The sequence below is a fragment of the Myripristis murdjan genome, chromosome 12 (assembly GCF_902150065.1).
Source record: "Myripristis murdjan chromosome 12, fMyrMur1.1, whole genome shotgun sequence".
Taxonomy (NCBI): domain Eukaryota; kingdom Metazoa; phylum Chordata; class Actinopteri; order Holocentriformes; family Holocentridae; genus Myripristis; species Myripristis murdjan.
In genome coordinates, this window is record NC_043991.1 from 24,058,577 (window position 1) to 24,073,773 (window position 15,197).

The window sequence follows — 15,197 nt, forward strand, 5'->3', positions numbered from 1 at the left end:
TTTTGGAACAAATAAAACCAAAAGGGAAAGTGGAGTCGGATGGTGAAGAAACAGCAGCAGCTGAAAACTCAGGAATTAGAGAAGTTATCCAAAAGGTGCAGTCTGCTTTTCTCAAGACCTTGAGACATCCTGCCTGCACCTTGTCCTGCATGTCTGCACACACACAAGAACAGGCAGCTATCCCAACTATGCTGAAATGGATTGAGCTGTCCCTTACTGCTAAAAAGAGGGCATGTGACAACACCCAAACAAGCAGGGACACATGGCAGGAAATTGAGCAAAAGACACCTTGTTTAGAAAAGGCCCTGAAAAAAGCAAATGCTGAAAAGGAGCAACATTCTGCTTGACATTAAGCTGAGATCTCACAATCTAAGTATGCCCCAGATCTTACAAGCTGTCCTTAAAGCTAAGGAAGAAGAGCTCTCCAGAAAGGAAATACTCTGGAGTAACGAGGGGAAAAAATCTATGACAATCAAGGACACGGCAACGAGGATGGAGAAGGATGTGAGAGTTGCACGAGAAATGGGAGGATGAGAGAAAGGTTTGGGTTGCAGAAAAAGAGGCTCTGGTTTCAAAGCTGTCCTCTGCTCAGAAGGAGAGGAGTGATATTGAGGAGACAATGAAAAATTGGTGCTCCTCTCAATGAAAGACACAGCGGAAGCAGAGTGCCAGACGATGAAAGAGGCTGTGGAGGAGAAAGAAAAGGAGATTTCCTCCCTCATGGACTGCCTGGGCGTGCAGAGGGAGGAGATTGAGAAGAGTCTGGCCAAGAGGGAGCAGCGTGAAAATGCATGGAGAGCCAGACAGAACATCCTGCTTTCCAAAATAACTCTGCTGGAGGAGAGTTGTCAAAAAAAGACAACATTGCTGGACGAGGAGAGGGCACCAAAAGAGTCCTCAGTGGTGGGAGGAGTGCAAAAAAAGAGCTGGTTCGAAGGAGAAAAATACCATCAAGAGCAAGAAAGAGGACGTGGCTCTTGAGGGAACAGGAGTGGGAACAGGAGAGGACCGTGCTGGAGGAGGAGCCCCAACCTCCTTTCTGCACTCTTCCTTGACCATTACCTTCCTCCCTAACCAACATCCACCCCCACTGTCCACCACACACATACTCACCTGCTCACACACACCTCTCTTTGCCTACCTCCTTGCTCTATCTCTACTATGTTCTTGTTCATGACTGATCTTGGCCCCAGCTCCATCTTGACTTCATGGCTCTGGCTCAACACCTTGTAATACTTCACATCGGCCCTGGCTCATTCTCCACTCCAGATTACATCTCAGCTCCAGTTCTCGTCTTGTTGTGTCTCTTAAAGCAGCCCTGACTCTGGACTATCTACCAAGCTGCCAACATGGACCAAGATGCCACAGTCCAAGATACTTTACCAAGGTACCATTATGGGGGAGGCAGACCCTGACTGTGCTGAAACGGACCGAGCTGTTCCTGACAGGGCCAAACTGGACCGAGCTGATGCCAAGAAGGAGGCACTGACTCCAGACTCCATTCTGTCTGTTGATGTCACTTTGTTTCTGCTTCGTCTCCATCAGCCTTCATATGAAATGGCTCAGCATCCACAATTTGTGAACAGCACAGTGACTTGACTCTGGCCTCCAGGCCACACCAGATATGACTCAATATTACAATATTAGACAATGCCTGCAAGTAAATGTCCCAAATGTCTCTATTCAGGGCAATAGCAGCAAAAATAAAAACCTCAAGTGGGCTGTCTCCATCCAGAGCGCTGGGCTGACTATATCCTACATGAAGGAAACTGTAGACTTCCCAGTCACTTTGCACAGTGCCCTGAAAACACCACTGAGCCAAACACATGCCAAAGTCATACTGTATATAGTTTGTAAATAGTTTTTAAATAGTTCAAATAAATAATAAAAATAAGAAATTCCATATAACTTGAGCACTGATGTAATTCTAACAACACAAAATAATGAAATGTAGAGATTTTGCATACTATGTAATTCTGGTTTCTGTTTTGCACTTTTCATTACTTTTCCTTCAGGCTGCTAGTTTGCATTCCTTCATGAGTGTGCAATTTGTAATTTGTATTTAATAGTGTACTGAAAGAGACTATATTCCATCTGAGGTGTAAAGTCATGTTTTTATGTTTTATGTGGCTTTTCATGGATAATTCTGGAGTAGATGTATCAAATTAAATCTTGACTTACTGTTTCAGGAATTAAATAAGGGACACATTAAAATTATATGAATGGAACTTTCTAAGAGCATTTTATAGCATTCTAATATTAGTTTAAAAAAATTCTTAATCCATGCACCGATCCCCCCTTTTTTCAGGGACTAGACAAGAATATTTCAAGGTGTTTCTTAGTGGATATTTAATTTTAAGGTGGTATTGTTGAGGATGTGGGAAAAGGTTGCCTATACATCTTGAATATGTATTACAAATATTTAAGATTAACGTTATGTTGAACACTTAAAATATCTTGCAACCAGAGTTTAATATTAACTCCTGAACCACCTGACAGAGCCTTGAAATTTATTTAAAAGTTATTTTTAACCATAATTAATGGGGAAAAAATCTCAGAGAACAGGAAGCATTGTTCTGAATTATTTCTGTTATTCATTGAGATATTTGTCTTTACATTATCATCCACTGTAGAGATAAATGAGTAAAAGTAACAGAAACTGTGTTGCACTTTATCATCCACTTGACTCATGTCATAATATTATTTTTTCCCCCAACAGATGGCGACACAGAGCTTCATTTAAAACCTGACAGTTTTGATTCTGTTATTTTGATTTTGTGGCATGCATGGTATGTGAATCTGAGTGATCCCAAGATGATTATTTTTAGGGGAAACTGATCCGAAATCAGCAACACCCCGCTGATCTTCAACTACACTGGCGTTTATTAAAAATCTGTGTAATTGAAAGGTTTTATTAATGCTGAGCCTTGACGACAATTTAGTCCTGCCATGATGAGATCTGTCCACGGTGCTGAAATTATTTTTCCTCAAGGGAGGACCCACAGGGTGCCAAAGGTGGCAGATGACGCCGTTAAAACAAACAAACAAACAAAAACCATACCACCGCAGTTTTTGGTCATCTAAAACAGTGTTGTTGCTTGTCGGACATTTACAACATCAACTCTCTGACGTCCGAGTTCAAGTGAACGCAGCATGATATGATAGATAGATAGATAGATAGATAGATAGATAGATAGATAGATAGATAGATAGATAGATAGATAGACACGCATTGACATAATGTGAGTCAAATAAGGGGCCATCTCAAGCAGAATTGTCAAGGAAAAGTTGGCAGTTAATAGAAATATACATCTTAGATCAAACATTTTGAAATTTCTCCTAAAACTGACGTCTCCTCACGTTGGATGGGATCTACACGCCACATTTCTATCTGTGACGTCATGGACGCAACACCTCTGCGTCGTCACTACGCAAGGGGTGGCGACGTGGAAAATATGGTGGACAGGAGCAGCTAGAGTAAGCTTGTAGTAAAGTTTACTGACTGAAATTGCTTACAGTTTCCAGTATTGTAGGCCACAAATTATAATTGGTTTGCAGGTTAATGTAAATCGCTGTTAAGTGTAAAAGACCTGGCAATAGTGGTAGTAGGAGCTAGGACTGCCACGGAAAAGGCGAGAAGCATTTATGACAGGTAAGCCCTAACGGTCAGCTGACTGCAAACAAACAGCTAATGTTTGCTGCCCACTGGACAGCATATTAGCTGCCAGTGAGCTGCCAAAGGCCCACTGACGTGCACATGAATTACGAGAAGTTTCATACGTTTAAAATGATGCTAAATGCTGGCAATGTTGTGAACACAGACAAAGTTCCTGGGGCTCAGACTATTTCCCGTGCTTGCTACATGAGGAGCTAACGTTATCCAACTAACTCAGTGCTGCAGTGATGCCAGGCACATTATAATTAGACATAACAAGGTCTAAGATACCCCTCATTGCAACTCAGACTATAATTTGTTTTTGCAAATGAATCCTCATTCTTGAACGGTAGCAGGGACATTAGCACTCTCAGCTAACATGTGGAGGGGCTAAAAGTTGTATGCTAAAGGAGTGTCACGTTACGTAAAAGCACGTCCTGGTTCCCAGTTTGTCATCCTGTAGTAACACATAAACGGTGTCAGTCAATAGGACCCTGTGACTAAGCGTTCAAAGAAATGCATAGGAGTCAGAGAGGGAGGGAAGGGAAAATATTTGATGTTCGCTACCTTGAAACTCCAGCTGGAGCACAGGCCCTCATGATAACTTTTATTATGCATTGAAGTGCCATTTGAGGCTGTGACTCTTAACCCAGAAATGATGTTTAATTTGAACTGTATTGATGTTTACCTCAGGTCTGTGACAGTTTGCAAAGACCTTAAAGGCGATGCTGCCTCCTGCTAAAGATACATGTTACTGATACAGGCAGATGTGAGGCAGTCAATATATCTAATTGTCTTTTTTTTTGTCCTGATCTGTAGTGACTGCATGTCATGGTAAAAAAGGGATTATTTGCCCTCCACATAATCAAATCCGATTTGCTTCCAATGAAGAGTTCTTACACAGAGAGCAAGTTAAACATTGTTCCTATGACAGTAAAGCAGGTGTTGGCGTGTGATTGTAAAAATTATTTTTAGTGGTGTGCCAAATTGCAAAGTTATATGAACTGAGAGCATCTCTGTAAAACTTAGTCTCACACCAGTAAATAACTCTTTACTGATGCTATCTCTGCCGTAGCTTTTTGTCTTGTGCTCATATTTGAGTTCGAGCATCAGTGAGGATGGAGAAGGATCACTGTCAAATGCCAATGCTCCGAGCCTCATAAATTGCATGAAGTTATATTTGAAGTTTTATTTAATGACATCAACATAATGTGACTGTTGTCTTGTTTAATGGAGCCCACTTTAATGTGCCTTGGGCCATCTGTAATTCAGTGTCGTTTTGCTGGCTTTTCAGGTTTTGGTGCATGCCTGGTTAAAAAAGCTGTGAGGAGTGGTCAGTCTGGCTGAGTGGAACCTGTTAAGCGCCCAGGGGAGTCTGTAGAGATGGGAGCTAACACCAGCCAGGTCAGTGAGCTATCGGATAACCCCAGCTTAAAGGCCCTGGTGGGGACAGAGGCCATATCGGAGAATGACCCTTTCTGGAACCAGCTCATCTCCTTCACCTTCATCAGCCCCACCAGCAGGTAAACAAACACATCACCATGCAAGTCTCTCATTAGGATGAAGCATGAGGCTGTGAATGTCAGAGTCCAAGTACAAGTTTTCTGTCACATATACAGCAGGTCTTGATACTGCCACTGTGAGCTGCTCTGCGTTGAGAGGAAACCTTTGTGTGTCCCATTAAAAACAACAGAAGTAGTCACAGAGGAAGAAAATGCAGAAAAAAATCACAGTATTAGGATTTACCAAAATATACAGCACAAGTCTGAAGCTGTGGAGGACTTTGGTATTAAAGCTCTGGGCCAAGCAAGCCACGTATCATTTGAAAGTCCCTTAAAGGAATAGTTCACATAAACATGTATCCCCCCCATGTCTGTTGGAAAGAACCGAAACCATTTCATTAAAGGGCCAAAAAGGGCAAAAAAACTACCATATAATTATTCCAAACAGCATAATCTGAGTGTTTGAAAACCAAATGATTGCACGATGGTTGAAAAAAACTGTTCACTTTATTACCCCCTCGACTTATTTTTACAGCATACCAATTTGTCACCACAGTAGCAAGCTGATGTTGCCTTTACACACTGCCAGAAATAATCATGTATTCAAGTACTTTTTAGTCAGAAATAACAAAATCGACTCTAAAGCAAAAATACCTTTTTTGTATAAAATTCTTAAAAAGCAGATCATATAGAGCTACTTTGTGCTGCAACAAAAGAGAGAAGAAACTATTGGCATCAGTTTTGAAACTGAAATTGAATCGAAATTTTATTATTTTTATTTGCTAAAAGTTGTCAGGGCATGGCATGTAAAAAACAATTCAACAAAGAGTGAGAATGTCACATGTCGCCATCTTGAAGTAAAATGTGACTTTCCCACTTCTATAGGTTCACTAGGTTCTTCAAGTGCATTCCTTCTGTAATTACAACATTCCCAAAATCATTTGAAGGCAGAATCTGCTTGTACTATAGTGACATTTGGTACAGTGCAGCAAAAGTGCAGAAAGTCTAAGAGATAATGAGCTAAATATTGGACCAAACCACAATCATTTGGCTTCATGATACTTGAATTATGCTCTTTAGAGTAATTCTAGCATTTTCTGCCCTCTTTGGATCTCTGAAGAAATCATCTCCATTCACTCATGTTGTTTTTGAGATGGCAGCTATAAAGCAGCGCTACCAGAGTTGCTGTGTTTTATTTTGACATACCATACTTAACCGCTGTTAGGGTAAGTAGGTAAGACATTTGATGTCCTTGTTAAACAGAAATGAATTGTTGAAATGTCAGATTTATCAATGACATCTGCAACAGCTCATGTCTTGTTTGCACATTTGGTATGTGAACTCTCATATAGTGATAGAGAAACAAAGTAGTTCTACCAGTTAGCAAGCAAGTGGGCTGATAAGTTCCCAACAAGCATGTGTTGTTGTGCATCCTTCAAAACATTTTTTTTTTTTCAGCTTTGGGTCGACACTCAATGTGGTGCTGTTTTCTGGGTCAGGTATATTTCAACTGGCATGAGGTTTAGAAGTCTTTACGAGGCCCAGCATCCAACATTTAATGATGTTTGCAGAGCTCACCTGACTGAGTAACAAGGCTTTATTGTCCTGCGTGGCTGAGGATGGGTAGACTAGTTCACATAAGCTCCATTGTAAGGATGACACATTCCCTCATGTTGCTGGACTGTGACTGATGTTACATGTTAGCTTAATATGGAGTGAAATTGTTAATCATTTATATAGTAAGCGTACTCTCTACCACAATATTGCTTTATTTGGTTTCCTGAAATAGTCAAGCTCAAAGTTGCCATCTTCCCCCAATTTTTAAGAACATGGCACTCCAGGACATTGCTTGACAACATTAACACGTATCTGGCTTTTATTTAAGAGTTTGTGTGGAGTTTCAGGCTGCAGTCAGAAATTGTTTTGCAATAGGAGAAGCACAACATTCTAACTGCAAGGACAAGTGCAAGGACAAAACTTTATTCATTACTAAACCACTATAAATGATTCACTCCAAAAAAAAGATGAAGAGAAAGAAAAAAAAGTCTTCCTTTAACCTGAACTACCCCAAACTCTATATCTTCTGTGCTCTTGTCCTATTCAACTCTTTGATTAAACCATAGAACTGATGAAATATTAATAGACAAAATTACCATTTCATTACATTTTTATTTCGATAGCCTAAGTAGCCTACATGTTATATTGTGCAGTCTACCTGGCACAAAACATTGACATGCTTAATAAAATCTAATTCTCTTTCAGGAAAAAAAAAAAAATAATAATTTGTAGGATGTCATAGTCTTTTTACATGTGTTATATGTCTTGTTACATATTCTGTTTTGTTGTGTATGGATCCCAGGAAGACTAGCTGCTACCTTAGTGCCAGCTAATGGCGATCCAATTAAACACTTAAGTGTCAGATGCATGTTTTATATGCTTGCTGAGTTTTTTTTTTTCTCTTTTTTCATTATCTTTAATTATTCATTTTTGCAAAGCACCATACATTTCTTTACATTCACGCACACAGGCATCATTTTATCCAGCGCTCCCTGAAGATCTGTGACAGTTAATGTTATTGCACGCTCTGAATACATTTGTTTTGTAAATATAGTGCAATGTTCCAGCGTGACAGCAGAGGACAGTGGATACAAGGAAATTCCTAACAATTTTCTCTTGTGTGTGTCTCTCACTTCCTCCTTCCCTCTGCCCTCCAGTGGAGACTCGAAGTTGCTGGAAGAAGCTGTCATCCCCCTGGCCAAGATCCTCAGTATGTTGCCTAGACTATAAATCTGAGTCATGTGTATTCTGTTCTGACGAATAGCTTGGTCAAGGTGCTTTAAAAACCCATGAAATCTGTTTTAAGTTCTGTGGTTTTCCTTTTAATGTATTTGTTATATTTTCTATATAGAATTTTTACATTCAAAATAAGTGAATCATAATGTTAGTACAAGTGACACCTATAACATATTAGTGACAGAATTTGCTTAAAATACCAAATGTTTTTCAATTTCTATAAAATGTATCCACGTTTCTCAACTCCATTTTATTACATCTTCATCTCTGAATTTCATATTTAAAGTAAGTGATTTAAAGTAAAATATCTGTAAAATGGAAAACACACAACTCTCCAAATAGAGTTAAAAATAGCACTTGGTGTTATATGATATTCGAAACAACCATACGCTTTTGATATTCACGTAATATAAGCTGCATTCAGTTTAACTTGTAAATCAAATTTGTTACAGCTTATTGGCATACCAAGCTACCAGCTACTTTAATATGGTAGCAAAGTTAGAAGTCTGTGTGGTTTGTGTAATGCTCTTGATCAGTCCTCTCCTTTTTTTTTCTTTCCTTCAGTTGAAAACAATCCCAGAACAGGGAACTTTGGCGCTCTTGTGAGAGTTTTCCTGGGAAGAACCAAAGAGCTGAAAATCTCTACAGAATGCCAGGAGTGAGTATGACAAATGACTTCCCCCAATAATAATAGACCTGATGCACGTCAATGCTGATTGCTGTGTGTGGGTTTGGGTGTGTCACATGCACCCTCACACACACCCCTGTGTGTGTGTGTGCTAGACATTGTTTGATCCCAGGCAGTTGGGGGATCCCTTTTTTTTTTAAGGAGACAAATGGTTGAGTTGTTGCAGTTTCCCATGGGAAGGCTGCTGAGGTATAATAATCAACACTGTGGCAATATTCCACACTTACTGCCAAGTCCCATCTCTGCTGCAGCTGACCCAGCCCACGTCGCCAAATGATTTGGATCGGATCGCTCTATTCTGAAATACACATCATTAGAGGGTTAGAGTTTTCTTTCCCCATTCACTCCCATCGGCTTTTCTCATATTTCACATCAGGGCCTGTTCTATACACGCATACAAATACACAGTGTAGCATAATTGGCATGTGCTGATTTGCAGTGTGTGGGCCTGATTAGACCCTGCTGTGCTGGTGTTAGTGGTTTAGAAACATTGTGGTTTAGATTAGATGTTTCCAACCATTTGTCATTCTCCTCTCTCTCTTGCCTTTCTCTTCCTCTTCCCCTGTTCTCTCCGTTGAACCTGGCCCATGTGAACTGTGTAGCGTCATTACACTGTGGTGAAGTCAACTGTATTCCCACCAGTATCTCCGTTGTTGAAGGAAAAGTTGCATAATAGTTGTGAGAAAGCTGCTGCTGAAGAGAATATTTGTGAGTGTGTTTGCTTACATGTAAACATGAGCGTTATTAACGCTTTAGCAGGGGAAAATTGTCAGGTTTAGGGACACGGTCCAAAATCAACTTTTTGGCTCATCTGCCAATGGCAGGCAAACTGAGAAAATTTACTGGCCATGAAACAGCATCATGTATTATCTGACTAAAAATAATTACCTCAAGTGATGGTCCTTAAAATTCTTTGCCAAGTTTGATGTGTTAGCTTTACATTTATTGGCACCACTCTGTAGCATTTTTTTGTATATTGGCCTGTTGACATTCTAAGCCCATCCGTGTTTATTAGCCTCACATGAAAAACAATGCATTTGGTACTTGTTGGGTGATAATTTTGGATCCTTTGAAGGGACACCTGGTTGTTGCTTACTAATGATTGGGATGTGTTGTGTATTTACTACATGTTCCCTAAATCATGTGCTTGGGAGTAGCACGTGTATAAGGCTGTGTGTTCATTCCATTTTACTTACCACTACCTATGTTGTGTAAAGCCCAAGAGCACTGCACAAGGGAAATAAAGTGTGCGCCATATGCCAGGCAGTACGGCAGACGTCGTGCAAGCCTCAGCCAGCTGTAGGCTGATGTGCTGTCCATTTAGATGAAGAAGTCGGGTAGTGCGGTGATTTTCTAACTGTATTTGGTCAGTCACTGCATGAATTTGTCTTCCCTTTGCAGTGTCAGACATCCTAAGCAGACCTGCCATCGGGAGGGTGACAACTGAATATTATTTATTAAACAGGGCCCAGGCAGGTCCATTAACTAGTGGTACATTAACTTGTTGAATGTTTTAGCCAAACTCTGTTTCCTGGGAAATTTATATAGCATATATGATACATGTGGAACCAAGATAGTCTAATTTTTAAGTTTGTAATTTTTCATAATTTCTATGCACCTCAGCTATTATACTCAATAGAAAGCCCCGTTGTGGCAGTTCAGTCACAGTCTCTGTTGTGTTTCCCGTCTGCAGTCAGCTGTTCATCTGGCAGGCCCACAACGCTCTGTTCATGATCCGCTGCCTGCTCAAGGTGTTCATCAGGGAGATGAGCGAGGAGGAGCTGCACCTACAGTTCTCCTACCAGGAGAGGGCACCAGGCACCTGTGGAGGTGAGCTGCATCAAAGATTGATAAGGAATCCAAGGGGTCTGTCACACATTCAGATTCATAAATTACTAGGGAAAAGGGTTGGTTTCAAAGGACTCAAGAAATCCTTTTGACTGAACCACAAGTAACATGACCATAGCAATCCCTACTGTCCAAGGATGAGAGTAAACCTAGGGCATTGTAGTGACCAGTTATTTATTAATTTCACATTTTGTCATGCAGAAACAATAGACCACACAGGAGTGCATTTGTAAGAAACACACAGGAGTAAACAAAATCCATTCTTGTGCAACAAGATCCATTTTGTTCTCGTGCTACAAAATAAAACAAAATGTGCTTGTATCATGGGAAAGTGTGTATGAAAGTAAATTTTGTGTTAGTCATTTATTTATTTATCTGGATCAGCTATCTCTGTGAAACTCATTTAATATAGGGCCAGCTCTGTGTTCCCTCATAAGTAAGCCCACATATGCCCTAATCTGCATATGTGTGCACTTATGAAGTACTATATAGATATAAAAAAAAAGGCTTTTTTTAATGCCTATAGAGAAGGATGTTGAAAACAACGGCAAAAGAGGAAGTAATGAATAATGATTTTTGTATCCCCCCCTGTCTTTTTTTTCCCCCACTGCCAGTACTATTTCTCAGTTGTATTTCTGCTATTGTCTTCAGCTCCCTCCTCAACCTCCCAGATACTCTGTCTCTGACACACACACATGCTTGGACAGACTAACATACACACTTACTTGTAGCTCCCTACAGGCCTTCAGGGCTGGCTTGGGTATTGGTAGGATGAAAACTGCCTTGGCTGATTTCTTAACCCTGGAAGGGGATATGGAGCTAATTAGAGGTTGCTGGAAGTGAAGAAAAGAAAGGCCGATTCCAGCTGGCTATCTTTACTCTCTGCTGTCCTCTTTCTGTACACTCTGTAGCAAGCAGGAATGGGTGGGAAGGATAGAGAGAAAGATTGATGGAGTAGGAGATGGAAGGAACAGAGAGATACTGGCGTATATATTTTATTATAATACCGGAATGTTCTTTTCTCTTTGAGTAATACACCCTTTGCTCCCCCATCCACCTAACTCCCAACTGTCTACTCTGTCTAGATACAGGGAATGAGGATCTCCTTGAGGAGTTGATGTCCAACCTTGTGCACCTGATTGTTGAAGTGCCCTTACTGTAAGTATCTCCAGTGTGTGTGTGTGTGTGTGAGAGAGAGACAATGAGTGAAACACCCCCTGTGTCTTACACACAGTGGCTGAAAAGGTCAGACATGTACTGAGACACATACACACATGGTGTAAAAAGACACTTGGCACACGAGTTATTTGTTCACAGTGCATCAGCTGGCAACACGCGGTGATTTTTAAATGTCACAATGCTAATTTTTCAACATCACTTGTGTTCCTCATTGAGCTAATCAGCATAATAATCACATTTAAATGTCAAGTAGTTATGATTTCTCTCCCCCAGTTGTTTCTCAGTCAAGTCCATTGCTTAGTTTGGGTGTCTTGTTGTTTTTCCTTCTTTTTTTCTGTTCAGAAATACTTTGTTAGTTGTTCAGAATGTTAGTTGTTCAGTATCTGAGCAGATAGTGAAAGGCCTTTTATAGTTACTTTGTTGTATGTGGCTGTCTTTGGCTCTCCTGCTCTCTTTTTTTGCACTATTGTGCTTGCTCATTCACCCCTCAGTAAGTGTCAAGAAATGTTTAAGTCCCCATGAAATGACCTCACATGACTTCTACTTGCTGTAAATCAGGGTGTCTAAGTCACATTGTCCTGCACTAGTGGATGTAAATTAAAATCTCAACCAATGAAACCTTCACAAATCTTTTAACATTCTCTGTCATCCACCTATTCCTTCAAATAAAATTGTGTTTCTCTCCCAAGCTGATATCGTATCGGGTTAGGGGTTTGGTCTGTCCTATTGCTTTGCCCTTGTGAACAATCCTTCCCTGCACTATGTCCGGCCCAAACATCCTGTTTCAACAGGAAATGCATCAGATCAAGAAAGTAGGAGTCCATGTCATTGAGAGCATTACTAGAATCTCCTTGTGTTTCACTCCCAGAGTCCTCAGACACATGCACGCTGGTGCTTGGGGCAAAGAGACAGAGAAAAAGGAGCATACTGATTCAAAAATGGTGTCAGCCACCTTTACTCTGAGAGTGCAAGGTAGTAAAGCAAGAGGTGACTTACTACAGTTACTCCAGTTACTGTAATTGAGTAGATGTTGTATACTGTATAATGTTTTTTTTAATTTAAAAAAATTTTAATTTCATTTTTTATTTTTTTATTTCTTTAACACTCTAGTTAAATATTGTGTCCAACAACATTTAAAAATCACACCCATCACAGAGTAACACTGTTATTATTTTGAATGCAGATGCCCTGCTGGGCCTGCTGGTCACGCTCAGAGAGAAGGTCATGGGGTCATCAAAATTGCCAGGTTTCATCCTTTAAGCAACACGAGTGTTGTCGCCAAATTTCATGGTGATCCACCATATAAATGTAAGGATATGGTGCTGTGGACCTAACTGCTGACCGACTGACAGACCAACACAAATATGGGCTGCTGCCCCCCAGCAGCGCAAAACAACATGAGCAGATTCTCCACAAAATCACAGAAACAGGACCAGTGTGAATTTGGCCAGTTGTTGAGCCATTTTGCAGTTAAAGGTCTGTAAGCAAAAAAGAGAAGAGAAATCGAGTTGTTTTTCGTTTGTGCAGTTTACTTTAATTTCTGATTTTTCCAGTTAAAAGATCTAGTTTGAACTTGGTGCTCTTGCTTGTTAAGAATTTCTTGGAAAAAAATCAACAGTGCTCTTTTTACTTCTGACTGAAATTTACTCTGATTACAATTTATATCAGCTAGCTTTTCACTTTTGCTTTGAGCAGGATGCACTGTAGTGCACATTGCTTCAGACTGTCTATCTCTCGGTGCTCATTCAGCTCTGAGAGCCAAGAGAAGAAATGAAGAGGGAGAGAATCCTCTTTGCAGCTCTGTTTTTCACTCCAGCTTCCTACCAAGGTCAAACTATGTTCATGGACACAGGACTGACTGGAAATATTTCCTTGACATACCATCTGCCAACATACTGTCTTTTTGTCTGTATCCCTTTCACTTTTGCTTTCTCTATTGGCTGTCATATTTGATGCTTTCCTCTGGTACTTCTCTCTGTTTATCAGTCTATTTCTTTACTTTCCCTCTGTCTCGCTCTTGCTCACCCAGTCTCTTCTGTTGTCTCTGGACATCAAACCCCGGCTCTTGTGTAAATGTGTTCAGCATTCCAACATTATTCATTGTTCAAAGCTTCAAGACTCTCCCTGTTCTCCCTCCCTCCACCACTTTGTGGCTGTCGACCCATTTCCTCCCTACGTGCTCCTGGTTTGACGCAACAGAGCTTTAGGGAAGTCTCACCATTCTTTTGGTATGCTTCCCAAAAAAATCTTTACAAATTGACATACTTGATGTGAAACCCTTGATGAAAACATTTAAGGAAACACTTTATGGCTTGATTTCACTGGAAAAATAAGGATATATCAAAATCTGCCCTCTCTTCCATTGCTTTTTTTGGGAGGTACCTGACTCTTATTGGTAATCAGATCACAGTTATTCCCTTTTTTTATCATTCTGCATATACAGTTTTCTTAAGAAGAGAAAAACAGCTAAATATTTATTTATTTATTTTTTTTTGCCATTGGCCAATATAAACAGACAAACCTGTGCTTTCAGCTCAACATAAATTATTGAATTAGTACTACTCAAGATTTAGTACCGTCCTGAAGCCTGCGTCATAGTGACAAAAAGTATTGGTTTATCCCTACATTTAAGTTGCAAATATTCAACAAGAATCAAGGCAAAGCCATATAGTGTTTGTGTAATTTTGAGGTATTGTTGTTTTACAACTATATATTTTTATTTTGTATTTTAACCTGTATCCTCAAAGCTAGGTGTGTGGTTTAATGACCTGTTCTTGACTGGTGGCCCAATCACATATATTGTATTGTTGTAAAATTGGCACAAATTTGTGTTTATTTTCTCCAGTGTTCCCAATTACCTCTAGATCTAGATCTGTGACTGAGGGATTTGCTTGTTTGACAGAAATCCTTAAAGGATGAGAAACCACTGAAGCAAGGAGGCAATGAGTTGGTGTGTGTGTGTGTATAATCCAGAGTTTGTTCTCAGGTGAAGATTTTAAGACTTGAATTTGGCAAGGAATTTTCACCGCCTCTGTGTGCAGATGTGCCTTTGTCATTGTTTAGCTGTTGTTGTTTTTTTGACATTCTTTTGTGTGCACATCAGTTTTTGTGAGTAGCCGTGTGCCAGGCTGTCTTGTTGATTCTGCCTCACCAGTGCACACACCAGTGCTAACTCTGGAGATAGCATACCGTGTGTATGAAAGCGAAAGGCAAGCGCATTTATCGCATGTCACATCGCAGGTCACCCAGGTGAAACTTGAGCGTGTGTCTGTTTGTGTGACAGGAAATAGGCAACAGCTTGGTTTCTTTCCAGTGGGGAGGGAGGTGGGACACACTGCTACACTAGTGTCACTGAAACCAGAAACTACTATGTCTTGCCGTGTCGGAGCCACGGTGCCTTCTCTGCCTGTTTACACTGCAGCTGTTGGCCTGTTTTTATTTGTGACATCTACCAAATTTAGAATAATCTGCATCGCACAGTAGTACAAAAATATTATTATTTGATCGCACTATTATTTGATTATTTACTGAT

The 15,197-nt window shown here is 40.3% G+C and overlaps 1 protein-coding gene across 1 annotated transcript in view; it reads left to right on the top strand.

The window, feature by feature from the left end:
* The first annotated feature begins 3,436 nt into the window (after positions 1–3,436).
* The window catches only part of dym (dymeclin), a 57,482-nt gene continuing 45,721 nt past the window's right edge, over positions 3,437–15,197 (top strand). Inside the window, exons 1-6 of the mRNA XM_030065462.1 lie at positions 3,437–3,652; positions 4,950–5,178; positions 7,872–7,924; positions 8,515–8,608; positions 10,332–10,468; positions 11,572–11,644. Coding sequence (XP_029921322.1) covers positions 5,039–5,178; positions 7,872–7,924; positions 8,515–8,608; positions 10,332–10,468; positions 11,572–11,644 — 497 coding nt within the window. The 5' untranslated portion in view covers positions 3,437–3,652; positions 4,950–5,038. The remainder of the gene's footprint in view (positions 3,653–4,949; positions 5,179–7,871; positions 7,925–8,514; positions 8,609–10,331; positions 10,469–11,571; positions 11,645–15,197) is intronic.